The following is a 15,307-nucleotide window of genomic DNA, read 5'->3' as shown; positions in this document are numbered from 1 at the left end:
TGTGTATCCAGATGAACAAAAACAAAACCAAAATATGCAGGAGTTTTACTGCAAGGAAATGTTTTGAGCCCTGTGTGTTTCGGAGAATGTTAACGCAGCCCCATGCTCACCTGGATTTACAGCAGGACTAATTCCTACCATTTATGGTCACCTACTGTGAGCTCAGCATGGCACCAAGTGCTTTCCAGGCCTTACCTAAATGAACACAATGCTTACAGCCCCCCCACCAGCCAGTCTACTCTTATCTCTGAATAATGCCAATCACAATAGCTACCACTTCTTAAGAATATACTGGATGTGAGATGCTTTACATATCACATCCTGTAAAGCTGCAGTCCCCAACCCCCAGCCACAGACCGACTGGTATCATCATATGGCCTGTTAAGGACCTGGCTGCGCAGCAGAAGGTGAGCAGTGGATGAGGGAATGAAGCTTCATCTGCATTTACAGCCACTCCCCATCATGCACATCAACTGCCTGAGCTCCACCTCCTGTCAGATCAGCGGTGGAATTAGATTCTCATTAGATTCTCAAAATCCTATCAGTGAGTGGTGACAATTAGGCTACATCTGGTGGCAGGCTTTAATTCAAAATCCAACACTTATTTTAGTCCACACGTGGCCCACCCATTATTTTATTTACTGCTTTTGTCCACACCTTTTCCCTGCACTGCACACTGCACACTTGTCTCAGTCACGGTTTGGGTAAGCCCACAAGCTTACCCTGGCAAAAATGAGTAAATAACATTGCTAGAGAGTTTCTTTGAAAATGAGGAAAGACCCAAGGATGAAACACCAGAAGCCTCTAAGACTGCCAACAAAATGAAAGCTGCACTGGAAAGAAAATACTAAGAGTCCTACTTAAATTATGGGATCATGGCAATAGGTGATTCACGTGCTCCAAGCCCACTTTGTATAATATGTGGCAACCGGCTATCCAATGAAGCATGAAACCCTCAAAGCAGCTTCACCACATGGAGACCAAGCACCCTGCATTAAAAGACAAGCCTTTAGAGTTTTTCAAAAGAAAAAAAAACGTGAACACGAAGAACAGAAGCAATGATTGAAGGCCACCATTTCATCAAATGTGTCTGCACTGAGAGCATCATTCATGAGGGCTAACCACATGGCTACGAAACCCTTTACTACTGGCAAAGAGTTGATCCTGCCTGCTGCTAAGGACATTTACCATGAACCTTTAGGAGACGCTGCAGTTCAAATGGTGGTAAAGTCTTCGTCTTTCGGCTAGCACCATAACTAGACAAATTGATAAAATAGCAGAGGGTATTAAGGCACAATCATTAGAGAAGATTAATGTATCACCGTGCTACGCAATCTAGGTTGACGAGCCTACTGATGTTGACAACAAGGCAACAATGCTTGTTTTTGTGTGATATATTTTTCAGGAGGATGTGTTTAAAAACATGTTATGTGCACTATTATTGCTAACCAACACCACAGGTGCAGAACTATTGAAGTCTTGGAATGATTACGTATCAGGAAAACTGAATTGGTCATTTTGTGTCCGTATATGCACAGATAGAGTGGCTGCCGTGACTGGACGACTTTCTGGTTTCAATATTCGGGTCAAGGAGGTCGCTTTTGAATGTGAGTCTATGCACTATGTCATCCATAGAGAAATGCTGGCTAGCCGAAAAATGTCACCTGGACAACGTTTTGCAGGATCAACCACATTAAAGTACACGCCCTAAACTCATATCTGTTCACACAGCTCGGTGAGGAGATGGACGCAGAGCACACATGTCTTCTCTTATACACAGAAGTGAGATTGCTTTCTAAAGATAGATCACTGGTCGGAGTTTTTGAGTTGCAAGAGCCACTCCAGAGATTTCTTTTAGAAGAAGTCACCACTGGTGGCACATTACAGTGACACAGAAGGGGTCTCAAAATTTGCTTACTTGTGTGACATATTCGACCTGCTCAAAGAACTCAATCTGTTACTTCAGGGTAGAAAGACAACCGCGTTCAAGTCAACAGATAAAGTGGCTGCATTCAAAGCCAAACTGGAATTATGGAGGTGACGACTGAACATTGGGGATTTTTGACATGTTTCAAACATTAGCAGAGATTTTGAAAGAGGCTGAACCAGGGCCCACTTTCTCCCAGCTGGTGCATGATCTCCTATCTCAGCTTTCAAAAGAGTTTTAGCATTACTTCCCAACCACAAAAGTCCCCCAAAGTGGGAAAGAATGGATCAGAGATCCATTTGTGAATAAGCCAGGTGAACTGACTTTGTCCGTACTAGAAGAAGACCAACTTCTTGAGATCGCAAATGACAGTGGCCTTTAAAGTATGTCTGAGACAACTTCAAATCTCCATACATTCTGGATTAAAGATGGAATATCCTGAGATTGCCACAAAAGCACTGAAAAGTCTGCTTCCATTTCCAACAACCTGTCTTTGTGAAGCAGGGTCTTCTGCAGGGACAGCAACCAAAACGAGATTACACAGTAGACTGGATGTAAGTAACACACTTCAGGTGTCACTGTCTCCCATCTCCCCCAGATGGGACCATCTAGTTGTAGGAAAACAAGCTCAGGACCCCCACTGATTCTGCATTATGATGAGTAGTATAATCATTTCATTATATTTTACAATGTAATAATAATAAAAATAAAGTGCACAATAAATATAATGTGCTTGAATCACTACGAAACCATCCCCCCACTGACCCCCTAGTCCATGGAAAAATTGTCTTCCGTGAAAGTAAAAAGTTGCTAAAAAGGTTGAGGACTCCTGCTGTAAGGCATTTAGGAACTTGCCCAAGGTCACAACACCACAGCAAGCAGAGATGGACTCCAGAGCTTTTGTTTTTGTGAGATTACAACTAGCAGTACAGGTTCAGGGTTCAAATCCCGGCTCACCACTTATTAGCTGGGGAACTGTAGGCAAGTGATGTGAGCTCTCAGTGTGTCAGTTTCATCAGCTGTAAAAGGGCAATAAAAACTATGCCTTCTTCATGGGGTCACAAGAATAATAAAGGAGATAAAAAACACAGGGTGCTTATAACAGAGCCCGGCCTACGGCGTGTGCTCAACAAACCCGGAAGACTGTGCCACTGTGGCTTTAGTGCTGTCATCATGCAATTCAGCCCGAGGCAGCCAACCATCTCATGGCCTAATGCATCCCGAGAGTCTCCGAGAGGGACCTAATGACCATCCCCCAAACTCCTTTGTGTGCTGTTTATTGCTGGGGTTGTACAACCTCTCCTGAGGTCAGTGTTCCCCAGAGAACACTTAGGGGACTTTGTATTAAAAAACTAAAACAAAACAAGCAGAGTCCCTCTGAACAAGCCAACAGGCTGGATGCACTGCCCACCAAGCGTCTGGATACCAAGCAATGCCTGCCAAGCTTACGTGTCCACGGGTTCAAGGCAGCTCTCGAGAAACCGTCCCAAGCTTGTTGTCTAGCCAATGCCACAGACTCCCACCCCTGGCCACATCACAGGATCAGGGTTTCTCAGGGCACTCCTGTCATCATCGTCCTCTGCCCTTGACCTTGAGAAAGATGCCTGAGCCTGGCGGGCATCCTGGAGGTGGCCTGGCAGGGTCCTCATCATTGGAGTTGATGGAGGCATTCAGAGGGCTGTGAAGAAGTTTACAGTGATCTCCCCTGGGCCTCTGCTATTTGATTTACTTTCTTTTAATCTTTGATAGTCAGAAAGCAATTTATCTCAGAGCTTATCAGGGCCCCTTATTTTTGATGCCTTTGAAGATTGCTGGAAGGACACAGGCGGTGGTAAAGGGTACTGGGAAAACGGGGACTCTTAGGACTCATTTACTTCTTTTCAAAACCTCAGCTCTGTACCGGAGATGAAAACCCAAACTGACACAGCAACTTAAAAAGAGCGGTGGTTAAAAGAGTTCCTGGCAGAGACGGACAGTGTGAGAGACCCAGGCTGTAATGACAGTGTAAGAGCCCAGCCCTGGGAGTCTGTTTGCTCTGATGCAAACTGCAGCGTTCAAAGCAATCAGGACCCTTTGAAAGAAGGCTGGCATTGGCATGCATCTGCGGCCACAGCATGGGGTGCAGGGCCAGCCCCAGGCCTGCAGCTCAGAGCCTGGCTATCCACTCTGGGCAAACCGCACCTGGTCTGTCAGTGCCAGGTGCCACAGTCCCCCAAGAAACTGGCCAGTTCTCAAGCCTGAAACTAGCACTAGGTAGAAAAGATCAAACCCAATACCCACCATTGCCAAGTATACGTAACTGGTACATAAGTGCACTTATGAAATATCTGGCATCAAATTAAGAAAATAAAGGTAAGGTATTCCACTCTGAACCATTTCTCAGGAATAAAGCCCATGATTGTGGCATCTGCTTTCCTGTATGGATTCACCTGTTCGGTCCTCAAAGATTGCAGGGCCCCCGTTATATGCCAGACACTGCGCTGAGGATGAAGGTATGAGACCCCCAGGGGCTCACGAGCACATCAAGAAAGAGATGTGCCAATGCACAGAGCCCAGTAATCAACAAGGATGTATGCAGAAAGCACAGCAAAGTACAGGAACGGCGACGCTTAAATTGTGATTGATTTGAACAAGTTGGAAAAGAGCCAGGAAAGTGTTCAATGTAGGAACTCAAGAATTTTCCTTTCTACTGGAAAGCAGCTCTGTTTTGCCATGCCATGCCCCTTCAATTCAGAACCTCAGTGCTTGCGAAAATGAAGACATTCTATTCCCAAGAAGCTCTGGTAGCCTGAGGCCTCCTGTGCAGTGGATAAAACACTCAAACAGAGCGACACAGAAACAAACTCTTTTTGTTATCAAGTAAGAAAAGACCATATTCTTGTGGCTCTTGGAAAGGAAAAACATTATGTTCGATCGTTTTAGTTAAATAACATTTCCTCTATTTAAAAAAAATACATATTTATTGGGTTTACAGAAAGGTATTTGAGGTACCTCCTCTGATTTATCTGTGCTTTGTTCAGAATATATTAATATTATTTCAGCTTATTTCCAGCAACTACAAGTAAGATCATTTTTTAATATTTGTACCTCCATAGCCCAAAAGAGACTATGCACTTCTCAAAGACAGAAACCAAGCATTCTAAACATTTGGTGAGAGATCAGCAAACTCTGGACAGATGCACCACAACCAACCGCCATTACTATTCCTCTTCGTCCTCCTCCGAGGGAGAGGGGATAGGAAGAGGAGGAGGAACAGCTGCTACTGTGCCTCTGTGCCTGGGACTGTGCTGTGTCTCTTACAAATATTATCTCACTAGATTCCCACAGCATCCCTGGAGGTGGGGATTGCTGTCCCCATTTCTAGGCAAGGAGATTAGAAAGGTTAGGTAGTGGAGCCACACCGCTTCTAAGTCTTAGAGTCAGAATACAACACCAAGTGTGCCAACTTCCAAGCTTGGGCTGTAACTGCTACAATATCCTTAGCATCAGGTACCTTTGAGGTCTTCTGAGAAAGAACACAAACCAGAAATAACGGGAATAAATGGGTGTATCACAAACATCCACCATATACTCCACTCCTGCTGTTTCACACTTTTGTGCCAGGAGGAGCTTCTTTAAATAACAGATTCTCAGATCCCACCTCGAATTATGGTGGAGGTGGGAACCCAGGAATCTCATTCATAACAATTACCCCCATGTGATTCTGATTCACGAGGTCATCAATTACTGCATTTAGGTCAGTGACTTACAGACTTATTAACAAGACCCACAGGAGGGTCTGACAGCACCCCTCAACACAAACACACACATTCACCAACACAGACATTTAAACACTGAGGCAAAGGTCTCCAGAAACAATACTTAACCTTGGTATGTGTGATAATGCTGATAAGTTCTTTTTTATTCTATTTCATTTTTAAGATATATTAGTTGTGACTCACTAAACTTATTCCACAACTTTCTAATGGATTTTTTTTTTTTTTTTTTTTGAGAGAAAGAGAGAAAATGCTGACTGGGTGTTCTGTACATATTTTCTAATGCAATCCTCACAACTCTGAGAGGTAGGGGAAGTACTTTATCTCCATTTTTACAGATGAGAAAACTGAGGCTCAGGGAGACTGGGAAGTTTAGTTTGCCCAAAATCACAGAAGTAGATGTGGGGTCTCAACTCAGGTCCATCAGAAGCTAAAGCCCCTTCTCATTCTACAAAAATCATGTTTGCTCAAGTCTTCCCTTTACGAAATTGGCACAGTTCTGTAAAATGTGGATTTGCTCCAGAAATGTCGTTGATGAACTTTGGCTAGGTCCCCATATTTTCTTAATGCTGATACATTTTTTACTCTGAGTCAACACCATCTAGTTACTAATGAGGCGGAGAGGGTGGGAAGAAACCATATTAAATGTACATACTCCTTCCCATCATTAGGTGTATCTTTAGCTAAGAAATAGCTGTAAGAGTCATAGAAACAGGCACTTAGCCAAATTATCCTAGAATCCTAATGCAACTGGAATGGACTTGGATACAGGCCCATTTGGGGGAAGGGGAATTGCTACTTTAAATTTACTTAATTCTTGCTCTGCATGAGAATCTGTGCTGAAAGCAGTAAATAATGAAACAAATGCAAAAGACAAGCCAGAATTACAACATCCCTGATCGCATCTCCAGGGTCACAGGTAAGGCAACCAAGCCCTATGCTGGTGCAAGGATTTGCCTCACGCACCATCCGTTTCCCAGTCAGAACAGCAGCACTCTCCTGACCCAGCTAGACCGGGCCAAGACTAGAGTCCTCGGCTCAACCACATGGACATCTGTAGGCATTTTTATATCACAGAGTATACTCGTACTCTTGTGCTGGACCTTTGCCACCTTCCTAGAAGAAGCAGGGTGATGTTATTCACCCCACTTTCAGGTAAAGAGAAATAAAGCTCAAAGAACAAGCAGCGTAGACAAGGCCCCAGAGGTATGGCCAGAGCTCTGTCCTGTACCTCCAAATCCCCAATTTTATGCACTTCACAGCAGTGATGACACTACTAACATCAAGAATAGCAAAGATGATGCAGCTAAATACTAGTGGGTGATGATGAAAAACGTGGGTGATTTTTCTTATAGATGCTTCATAATTTTTAGGATCTTAAGGAAAGATCAACACTTAATCTCCAAGAGTAAACCTCCATGCTTTATTTTGCTGATTTCACAAAGAATTAGATCAAAATGGGTGGATTTAAAAACACTCTATAGATGGAAATACCATCTTGGTGAAATTGCCACCAAAAATGCACCTTCAAATTTCCAGCAACTGAGAAGTAAATAAAATGTAGTATATCCATACAATGGAATATTATTTAGCTACATAAAGTAATAAAGTATTGATACATGCTATGCCATGGGTGAAATAAATGAAAGAAACTAGCCACAAAAGACTGTATTACATACATATGTTATGATTCGTCTTATATGAAATGCCCAAAATAGGCAAATGCAGCGAGAGAGAAAGTAGATTAGTGGTAGCCTCAGGCACAGGGAGGGGAAGTAAAGATGACAGCTGAGGGGTACAGGGTTCCTTCATGGGATGATGGAAAAAAAAGTTCTAAAATTAATTGTGGGATAGTTGTATGACTCCACAAATATACTAAAAACCATTGCACTTTATACTATAAATGAGTAAATTATATGGTATGTGAATTATATCTCAATAAAGCTGTTACCAAAAAATCCACCTTAACTTTCCTTGCAAATATGGAATTCCATAAAAAATGATTTGGTGATAGCTTCTTTATTATCATATCAAAAGAGTCCACATTCAGAGGAAGCAGAAGATTTTTTTTTTGACTGTGTCAACATTTCCTCGGTACCCTTGGCTTCATTACAGAAATAATTCGCAGGCTCAAAAGACAAATGTTGTCTAAACTCAAAATACTGGAACCTATTTTCATAATATGCGATCCTAGTACACTAGCAATAGGTTCCACCTGCTCCATGGAAAATGCTTAGTAATTCAATATCCTGGAATAAATATGATACAAAAGGCTTCCCCTTGGCTTGTGCTGTCGACTCTACTGGGAATTTTTTTCCTTGCCTGGAACCCTTGCCCACATCTACTCATCCACCTTGGAACCCCTCCTCTCCCAGGCCCTCCTCTGGGGTGGTTTTCCTTCGGGCGAGGAGGGGGCGGGGGTGGCCTCACTCAGCCCCCCACATTGCCATGCTATAATACTGTTTACTTGTTTAACTGCCCACAAAACCAAGAACACCTTGAAAGCAGGGGCCAGGTCCTGCTCGTATTTGAAACCCCCGTGCCCGGCACGTAGAAGACGAGGCCTCCAGCCTGTGTCAGCCAGCTTCAGGAGCAGCGGCAGCACGCTCACCTTTAAAAGTGTCTCAACTGGAAGAACTGCAAATATCAGCGAAGGAAAAGATTGAAATTAAACTTTAACAACTCCTAAGAAAACGTGAGTGCTAATGAGAAGCAGGATAACATCCTTTTTTTATAAGGTCAACGTAGTCACACTCCCTTATTCGGTACGCTGCTCTTCTCTTGCAGTAACTTGCGGAGGTATTTTATTATTGCAGCATAAGGCACAACTGCCACTTAACGGCACAGTATCAACGCAGTCCCTGCCCTCATGGGACAAAGTCTACCTGGACCACATTTCTTGAGATGATATTCAAGTGTCTGAGAACGGTGGGGCTGGTATTAAAGACCAACTGCCACAAAGTCAGCAGACTGGGGAAGTGATGAGAACATGGCTTCAATTCTGTCTCTGGCCCTTACTGACATTACTGACAGCGTGAGATGGGCAAGTTACTGAAGGGCTGTGCAACTAATCTGCCCCATAGAGGAAGTAATCCCTAACTCCTAGAAGTGATATGAGAATTCAGATGGCACAGGGCCTGAAAACAGCAGCTGTCTCTTCTCTTTCTCCCAACACATACTTCCCAGATGCCTTCAGAAGTGTTGATAAGGAATAGATAAGCCTCTCCTAAGGCTTATCAAAACCATGGAAAGTTGAAAAGAGAAACTTCCTTAAATGCCAGTTTATTAAGAAGAACGAAAGTGTATGAAATCAGGATCAAAGATCTCAGCGCACATTCCTGGCACTGCCTTGTTGACCACGAGGCCCTGGGACGTGCCTAGGAGGCTGAGCCTCACCATCCAGGTGCTGACCACGAATCCCTCTGACACACACAGTGGGTAGGCAGAACTTGGGTATGGAAAAATACAGGCAGTCCCAGACTGTAAAGCTCATGTACCATTTCATTGTTCCTGTTGTTCTTTTAGCCTGTGTTTCAAAATCTGAATCCAGAGCAGCAAGTTTCAAAATGGTAAAAAGAATAAATAATAACAACTGTCAAAGGCATAGTGCTTACCCTATGCCAGGCACTGTTCTGAGATACATATATTCCCTCACTTCACCATCATCTGATGGGTAAACTGAGGCACCAGTTGGTTACACGACTCATGCCATGTGTTTAACATGGTAAACAGGGGAGCCAGGGTTAAAACCCAGCAGTCTGCTCTCCGGTCTTAACCGTGACACTCCAAGACTTCTCTCAAGAGCCTGTGGTCATGTTGACTTCACTCACTCTTGACTTCACACCAGATTCTAGCAAAGTCACATTAATGAATTCTGCCATCTCAGTTTTCCCTGCCCTAAGAGAGCACTGGAAGTGGTACCAACCTAACAGCAGTTCCAGAATGAATTACAAACCACATGCCTTCATGCCCAAGAGAGACAGAGAGATAGACAGACAGACAGGGAGGGAGGGAGAACGCGTAGGAAGAAGTACCAGGTGACATGCAATAGCTGTTATGCAACTATATGACAAGTACTGCGCCAAATTTTTTAGAGCATCCCATTTTTATTTCCCATAACCACAGATTTAGATGTATATACAAATATATATGCACACATATATGTATACACAAATGCACATAAGTGTATGTCTGTGTGTAAGCTTGTATAAATGCATATGTACATACATGCTTGTATGTGTCTATGTACATATGAGTGTGTGTGTATATAAAATGGATATTTCTTTAAATATATAGTTTATACAGAACACCATTTTATACAGGTCTCAGAAGGGACAAGTGGCTTGCCCAAGGCCACAGATCCTGTGAGCGTGCTGGAGACATGGTTTGAATCCTGCCATCTAACCCCAAAGCCTGCGCTCTGACCTACCCACTGTACCCAAACACTCTGACTTTCCCCCTAGTGACAAACTGCTAGGGTGTTAGTGATTTTTATGCCAGAAAACCACAGCAGCACATCAAATTTCTGAAGCTGCATTTTGTGCTCTCTGTAGCATAAAAAGGCATGAATTAAAACAACCACACCTGGGGCCAAATGTGTCTCCTTCATAACTTTAAGAAGTCTCAAATCACTCTCAGGTGTCAGCCTCTTGAGTTAGATTAGAATTTGCAAAGATAAACATTCATTCATTGTGTTACATGATCTCCCACCAAAGGACTAAACAAATTTACCATCGTGAATATTAACAGCACCTTGAATTAACATATATTTTTAAAAAATAAGACTGTTTCACAGGCATGTTCTCACAGAGCATTTACCCAACAAATAACCCAATAATATTACAACAGTGGTTGTCAACATTTATCGTGCTCTTACTATAAACCAAGTGCTGTCCCTAGCACTTTGCAGGCTTATCTAATTCAACTGCTCAACCTTCAGTAGCAGCTATTAGTGCTATCTCTGTTATTAATAATTCTTTAAAATGTCATTTAAGGAATCCTAGCTTTATTTCTACTCTGTAAATCTTTCTTCTGTACACATTCTCTGATGCTGAAAAATGTGCAGAGAAAACAATTTGTTCAATCTGCTCTCTTTTTGCAACATATTAGAGACTCTTGCTGTGAAAGGAACCGGGGTGAAGCCTTCTGTACAGGGAAAAGCTGTTTCAGGAGAAGGCCCTCTCTGTTTTCAGGGCTGGACATTTGCACATGGATGACCTGCAGCAGGGACACCCACATATGCATAAATTTGAAAAAGCAATGAGCACCCAAGGGAGACGGGGCTGCCGCTCGGGCTTGCTACTTACCAGCGCTGTATGAACTTTAAGATGTGCCTGTAGCTTATATTTATCTGGAGTCGAGTAGTCACAGCCGTCAGTGGGACACTTCAGCAAGATGTTACTGTGTTTCTGAATTACGTGACGTTTAAGGCAGTTTTTGGTGATGGAAGAATAATGACACTGGGAGCAATAATACAGATGTTCCCGGGTATGAGTGCGGACATGCATATCAAAATGCACTTGGTACCAAAAAAGTTTGCCTAAAAAAATATTTTCACATGAGAACAAGGAAGTTTCTTTTATACTGAATTTGAATTTTTTTAAATTATTGTTATTTTTAACTATAATATTTATCTCCCTCTTGTGCTTGTCCCGGTCACCTTTCACACTTTCTACCACATCTCTGCCTGGAAATTATTTTACAAAGGTGAGAGGTTACAAATATTAAGGGTACTACTATTTTTGCATGATGTCAGGATTAGGAGAGGAGGAAATTAATGTTTATTGAGGACCAATTATGATGCCTAATACTATGATGGACATGCATAAATCAAAGAGTCTCTAAACTCTACTGGCATTCCTGGGACACCGGGTCCAGGGCTGGACTTCCTACTTCCTGCACGACCAGCTCCCGGCAGATCCAGGAGCCGTGCTCTCACAGTGAGCTGAAGGGTACTATTCGGGGCCTCCCTACAGAGAGCTGCTGCCACTTTTGTAACCTTTCTCAGCTCATCTAGTACATGGCCACAACTTAAAGCTCGACTTTAAACTTGTCATGTGCCAGAAGAAAGATTCTTCATGGTTAAAGTTCTGGTAGAGGCCTTAGGGTAACCCTCAGCACACACACCTGACCAAGCCAACGCTGTCAGCTGTGCGGTCATCCCAGCTGCCTCCACAAAGACTCCGAGTGCTAACTGCAACACGGTGGTCACCCATTCCTATCTACAGTGGAGGACGTGGCTCATTTAGAAGGTGTTCTTTGCAAGGAGCCATGGGCTCAAACCAAACATAGGTGACCACAGCGTATCGGGGGTGGACAGGGCTGCTGGGAAGGAGAGCTCCATCAGCTGCATGCCCGTGCTGCCTTTCCTTACCACAATATTCACACTCCAGGTCTCCATAAACCTTCCGGATCCTCTCACACAAGCCGGTGTTCATCTGCTTCTTCTGTAAACTGTCCAGGACCTTCATGAATGCAGTCATGCCAGACCGGTGCTCAGGGGCAGCTTTGCAAGAGTCAGGCTGGTGTGTGACACTGTCCCCACCACCAGCTACTAGAGGAAGGAGGTCTGAGGCTTCTACTGGGTTTGACCTGAGACACCTGCTGGGATCAGGGTCACTGTCTGGAAGGGCAGCCATTCCCTGCCCTTCCCCTGGGGGGCTCTTAGCACTCTGGGTCTCCTGGTTTGGCCCGGCACTTTGGTCCTTGGAGAGTAGTAGCGTGATTACTTCACCCTGAGTCTGATCCGAGCCTCCGTGCTGGGTGTCCAAGGGCTTCTCAGGAGCAGTGTCACCCTCAGCAGAAGAGCTATCATTTTTCAACAAAAAATCATCTGAAACCACTGCATGAGAAGACAGGTCCGAAGAGACCACGGTGGTTTCCAGCTCACAAGGTGGCAGGGCTGTACTTTTGGCCTCAGGGGAAGCCAGGTGCACAGCCGGGGCGGGCATTTCCACAGGGGCCTCCAGCTCCTTCTGTCCCTCCTCGGACTGAGCGTCCCCAGGAGGGGACTCCTCTTTGAGTGCATTCACCCTCTGCAATGCAAACTCCTCTTCCGCCTGCTGCAGCTGGTCCCCCAAGGCTTCCTGCTGGATGTCCCCACCAGGCTCCAGGAGGCAGAAGCTCTGGTTGATGGAGCTGGTGAAGACCAAGGTCTCCTGGGCAGCCCCGTGTGCTTCTTTGATGTGGGAGCGCAGCCTGATGGAGCTGACAAACTTCTTGAGGCACACCGCACAGACATACACAAAGGGGTGCTTCCTGACATGCAGCTCCAACGCCTGGTACTTGGTGGCCCCATGGCCGCAGAGCTCACAGGCAAAGGGCCACTTGTCACCATGGACCAGCATGTGGCGGTCTCGGTCCAGCTCGTTCTTAAACTTGCGCTCACAGATGTGGCAGTCATAGAGCAGCTGCCGCTTGCCCTCCCTGGTCATCAGGCAGAGCTCATCCAAGGCCTCCTTGACCTTCTTGTCCTGTGGGTCGTGCGCGTCTCGGATGTGCTTGATGAGGTTCTTGACATCAGAGTACTTCTTCTTGCAGAAGCGGCAGTGCTGCTTGATCTTCTTGTGCACCCGTTCGATATGCACCTTTAGGTGGCCCTTGCTCAGGCAGGTGAATGAGCAGTAGTCACAGGCGAACTTCTCGCCAGTGTGCTTGCGCAGGTGCACGTTGAGGTTGGCCTTGATGGCGCTGGCGTAGCTGCACTGGGGGCACTTGTATGGCTTCTCGTTGGTGTGGATCCTCAGGTGGGCCTGCAGGGAGTGCTTGAACTTGAAGACCTTGTTGCAGTATTCACAAGTGAAGATTTTGAGCTGAGTGGGACCTAGCCTAGAAACAGATGACAGCACAGTTACATTTGGAGATCTTGAACCTTCCTCATGAATGCTAAATCCTTTTTATGAACCAAACACCAGAGGCTTAACAGTGAACTAAGTCCAGAGAATGGATGGATGCATCCATTCGCTCAACAAACAGCACAAGAGGACTAGTGTGGGTCGTGTCCTCCAGGAGCATACAGCCTCGGGGAGAGAAGACAGGTTGGCAGAGGGTTGCACGACAGTGCGGTAAGAGTTAATAGGAATATGGACAGGGAAGAAAGAGAAAGAGACCTCTGACCTGGACTAAGGTGGTTGGGAAAACTTGCCAAAGAGAAGTCTGGGTGGAGGCTTGAGGAATAAGAAAAAGGCAGGCAAGAGAGGGAAGAGGTGTGTGTGGTTTCAACACGCACAGTAACCAGCAGTGTTCCAAGCTGGTATGTGTGGACTCTGGGATGTTTTAATGAGACCAGTCATAATGGAATGAACTCTGTCTGCTCCATAAGACTACACACAACCAGCTTTCCAACAGCTTGGGTAATCTAGACTTGCCTATTCATTCAACTGTTAAGGATGACCGTTTTTTCCCTTTCTGCAAGTTCCCATTAGTGAAAGACCCCTGTCCTCACTTCTTCCCAGGAAAAGAGTGACTTTGAAACAGAACCCATAATTCACGAGCTAGGCTCTCCCTCTCCCTTCTGGTGCAGATGTGCTGCCCATGGTGAGCATGGGACACAGCAGATGCTTGCCGAGTGGGCATCTGTGAGCCTGGCCAGGAGCGGTCCAGGACTGTGGTGGGGGGAGGTAGGCTGTCTAATTCCGCAGCACAGTAGCGGGATGTTTGGTCTGTTCTCTCCCCAACTCTGTCAGTAGTAGAGCTAATGTGTGACTCTCCATCTTCCTCTGCCTCTACCAAGGTAGGTTTAAAACTCAGATGAGGGAAAATAGGATCATCGGTTATTAAACTCTTACTCCATTTATTCACATGATTGTAATTTGTTAACACCTGTCAGTGTGTTTCAGGCACTATGTTAGATTTTGTGTACGTGGTGGAAGAATAAAAGCATGGTCTGCCTCCTGACTCTTGTGTCTTTCAATATGGCAATGTGTATGCTAAATGAAATAGTAATAATAATAGCTAACAATTATTGAGCATTTAGAATATGACAAACGCTATGCTCAGTATTTAATTCCAGTGCTATTATTGTACCCATTTTACAGTGAGAAAACTGAGTATTTTCCCAAGGTCATACAATTAGAAAGTGGTGAAGCCAGGATTTCAACCCAGGTAGACTGACGCTAGAGTCTGCACATTCACCCTCATCCTCTGTATGGCCTGAAAACACTGATGTGCAGCAACCTGTCCCCAACTTGACCATACACATACAGCTCCCTGCATGGGGCTTCTTGATGTTGAGATGGTCCAGCCTCGTTTCTGAAATCAGCAAATGACAATCACCAAAGTACTAGCAATAGGTACCAGGGACAGGAATTGGCAGATGAGACCAAAGAGGCAGGGAGAACATCTTCTCTAGCCATAAATGCTTACTCTGGACCGCATGTCTAGGTTATCCAAGAAAGACGTTAGACTACTAATAATCATGTGCCATCAACTGTGCCTGCCGCATCTGTAAAGTCTATGGTTATAAAACTCTACAAACAACTATGTCTGATCAACACAGGTTGCCTTGTCTTTAAATTAATATTTAAATGGGCTGTAATCCATAAACACTGGAGGGTACAATTCACATTATATAATTAAAATATTCAAATTTGAAAGTTACTAGTATGCCTGTATGCTAAGCTCAAGG

General features: G+C 44.6%; 1 protein-coding gene across 5 annotated transcripts in view; it reads right to left on the bottom strand.

Moving 5' to 3' along the window:
* ZFAT (zinc finger and AT-hook domain containing) overlaps nucleotides 1-15,307 on the bottom strand; it is a 207,278-nt gene that overhangs the window by 109,587 nt on the left and 82,384 nt on the right. For all 5 annotated transcript variants that reach the window (XR_012920142.1, XR_012920140.1, XR_012920141.1 and 2 more), the window contains exons 6-7: nucleotides 12,056-13,509; nucleotides 10,989-11,221 (exon numbers count right to left, since the gene is read on the bottom strand). Coding sequence is in view for 2 of the 5 variants with exons in the window: in XM_076005001.1 (XP_075861116.1) it covers nucleotides 10,989-11,221; nucleotides 12,056-13,509 (1,687 nt within the window). In the remaining 3 variants the exon portion in view is untranslated. The remainder of the gene's footprint in view (nucleotides 1-10,988; nucleotides 11,222-12,055; nucleotides 13,510-15,307) is intronic.

Source organism: Microcebus murinus, chromosome 7 (genome assembly GCF_040939455.1).
Source record: "Microcebus murinus isolate Inina chromosome 7, M.murinus_Inina_mat1.0, whole genome shotgun sequence".
Classification (NCBI taxonomy): Eukaryota; Metazoa; Chordata; class Mammalia; order Primates; family Cheirogaleidae; genus Microcebus; species Microcebus murinus.
The sequence above is the reverse complement of the archived record's forward strand: the minus strand, read 5'-3'. Positions and strand labels throughout refer to the sequence as shown.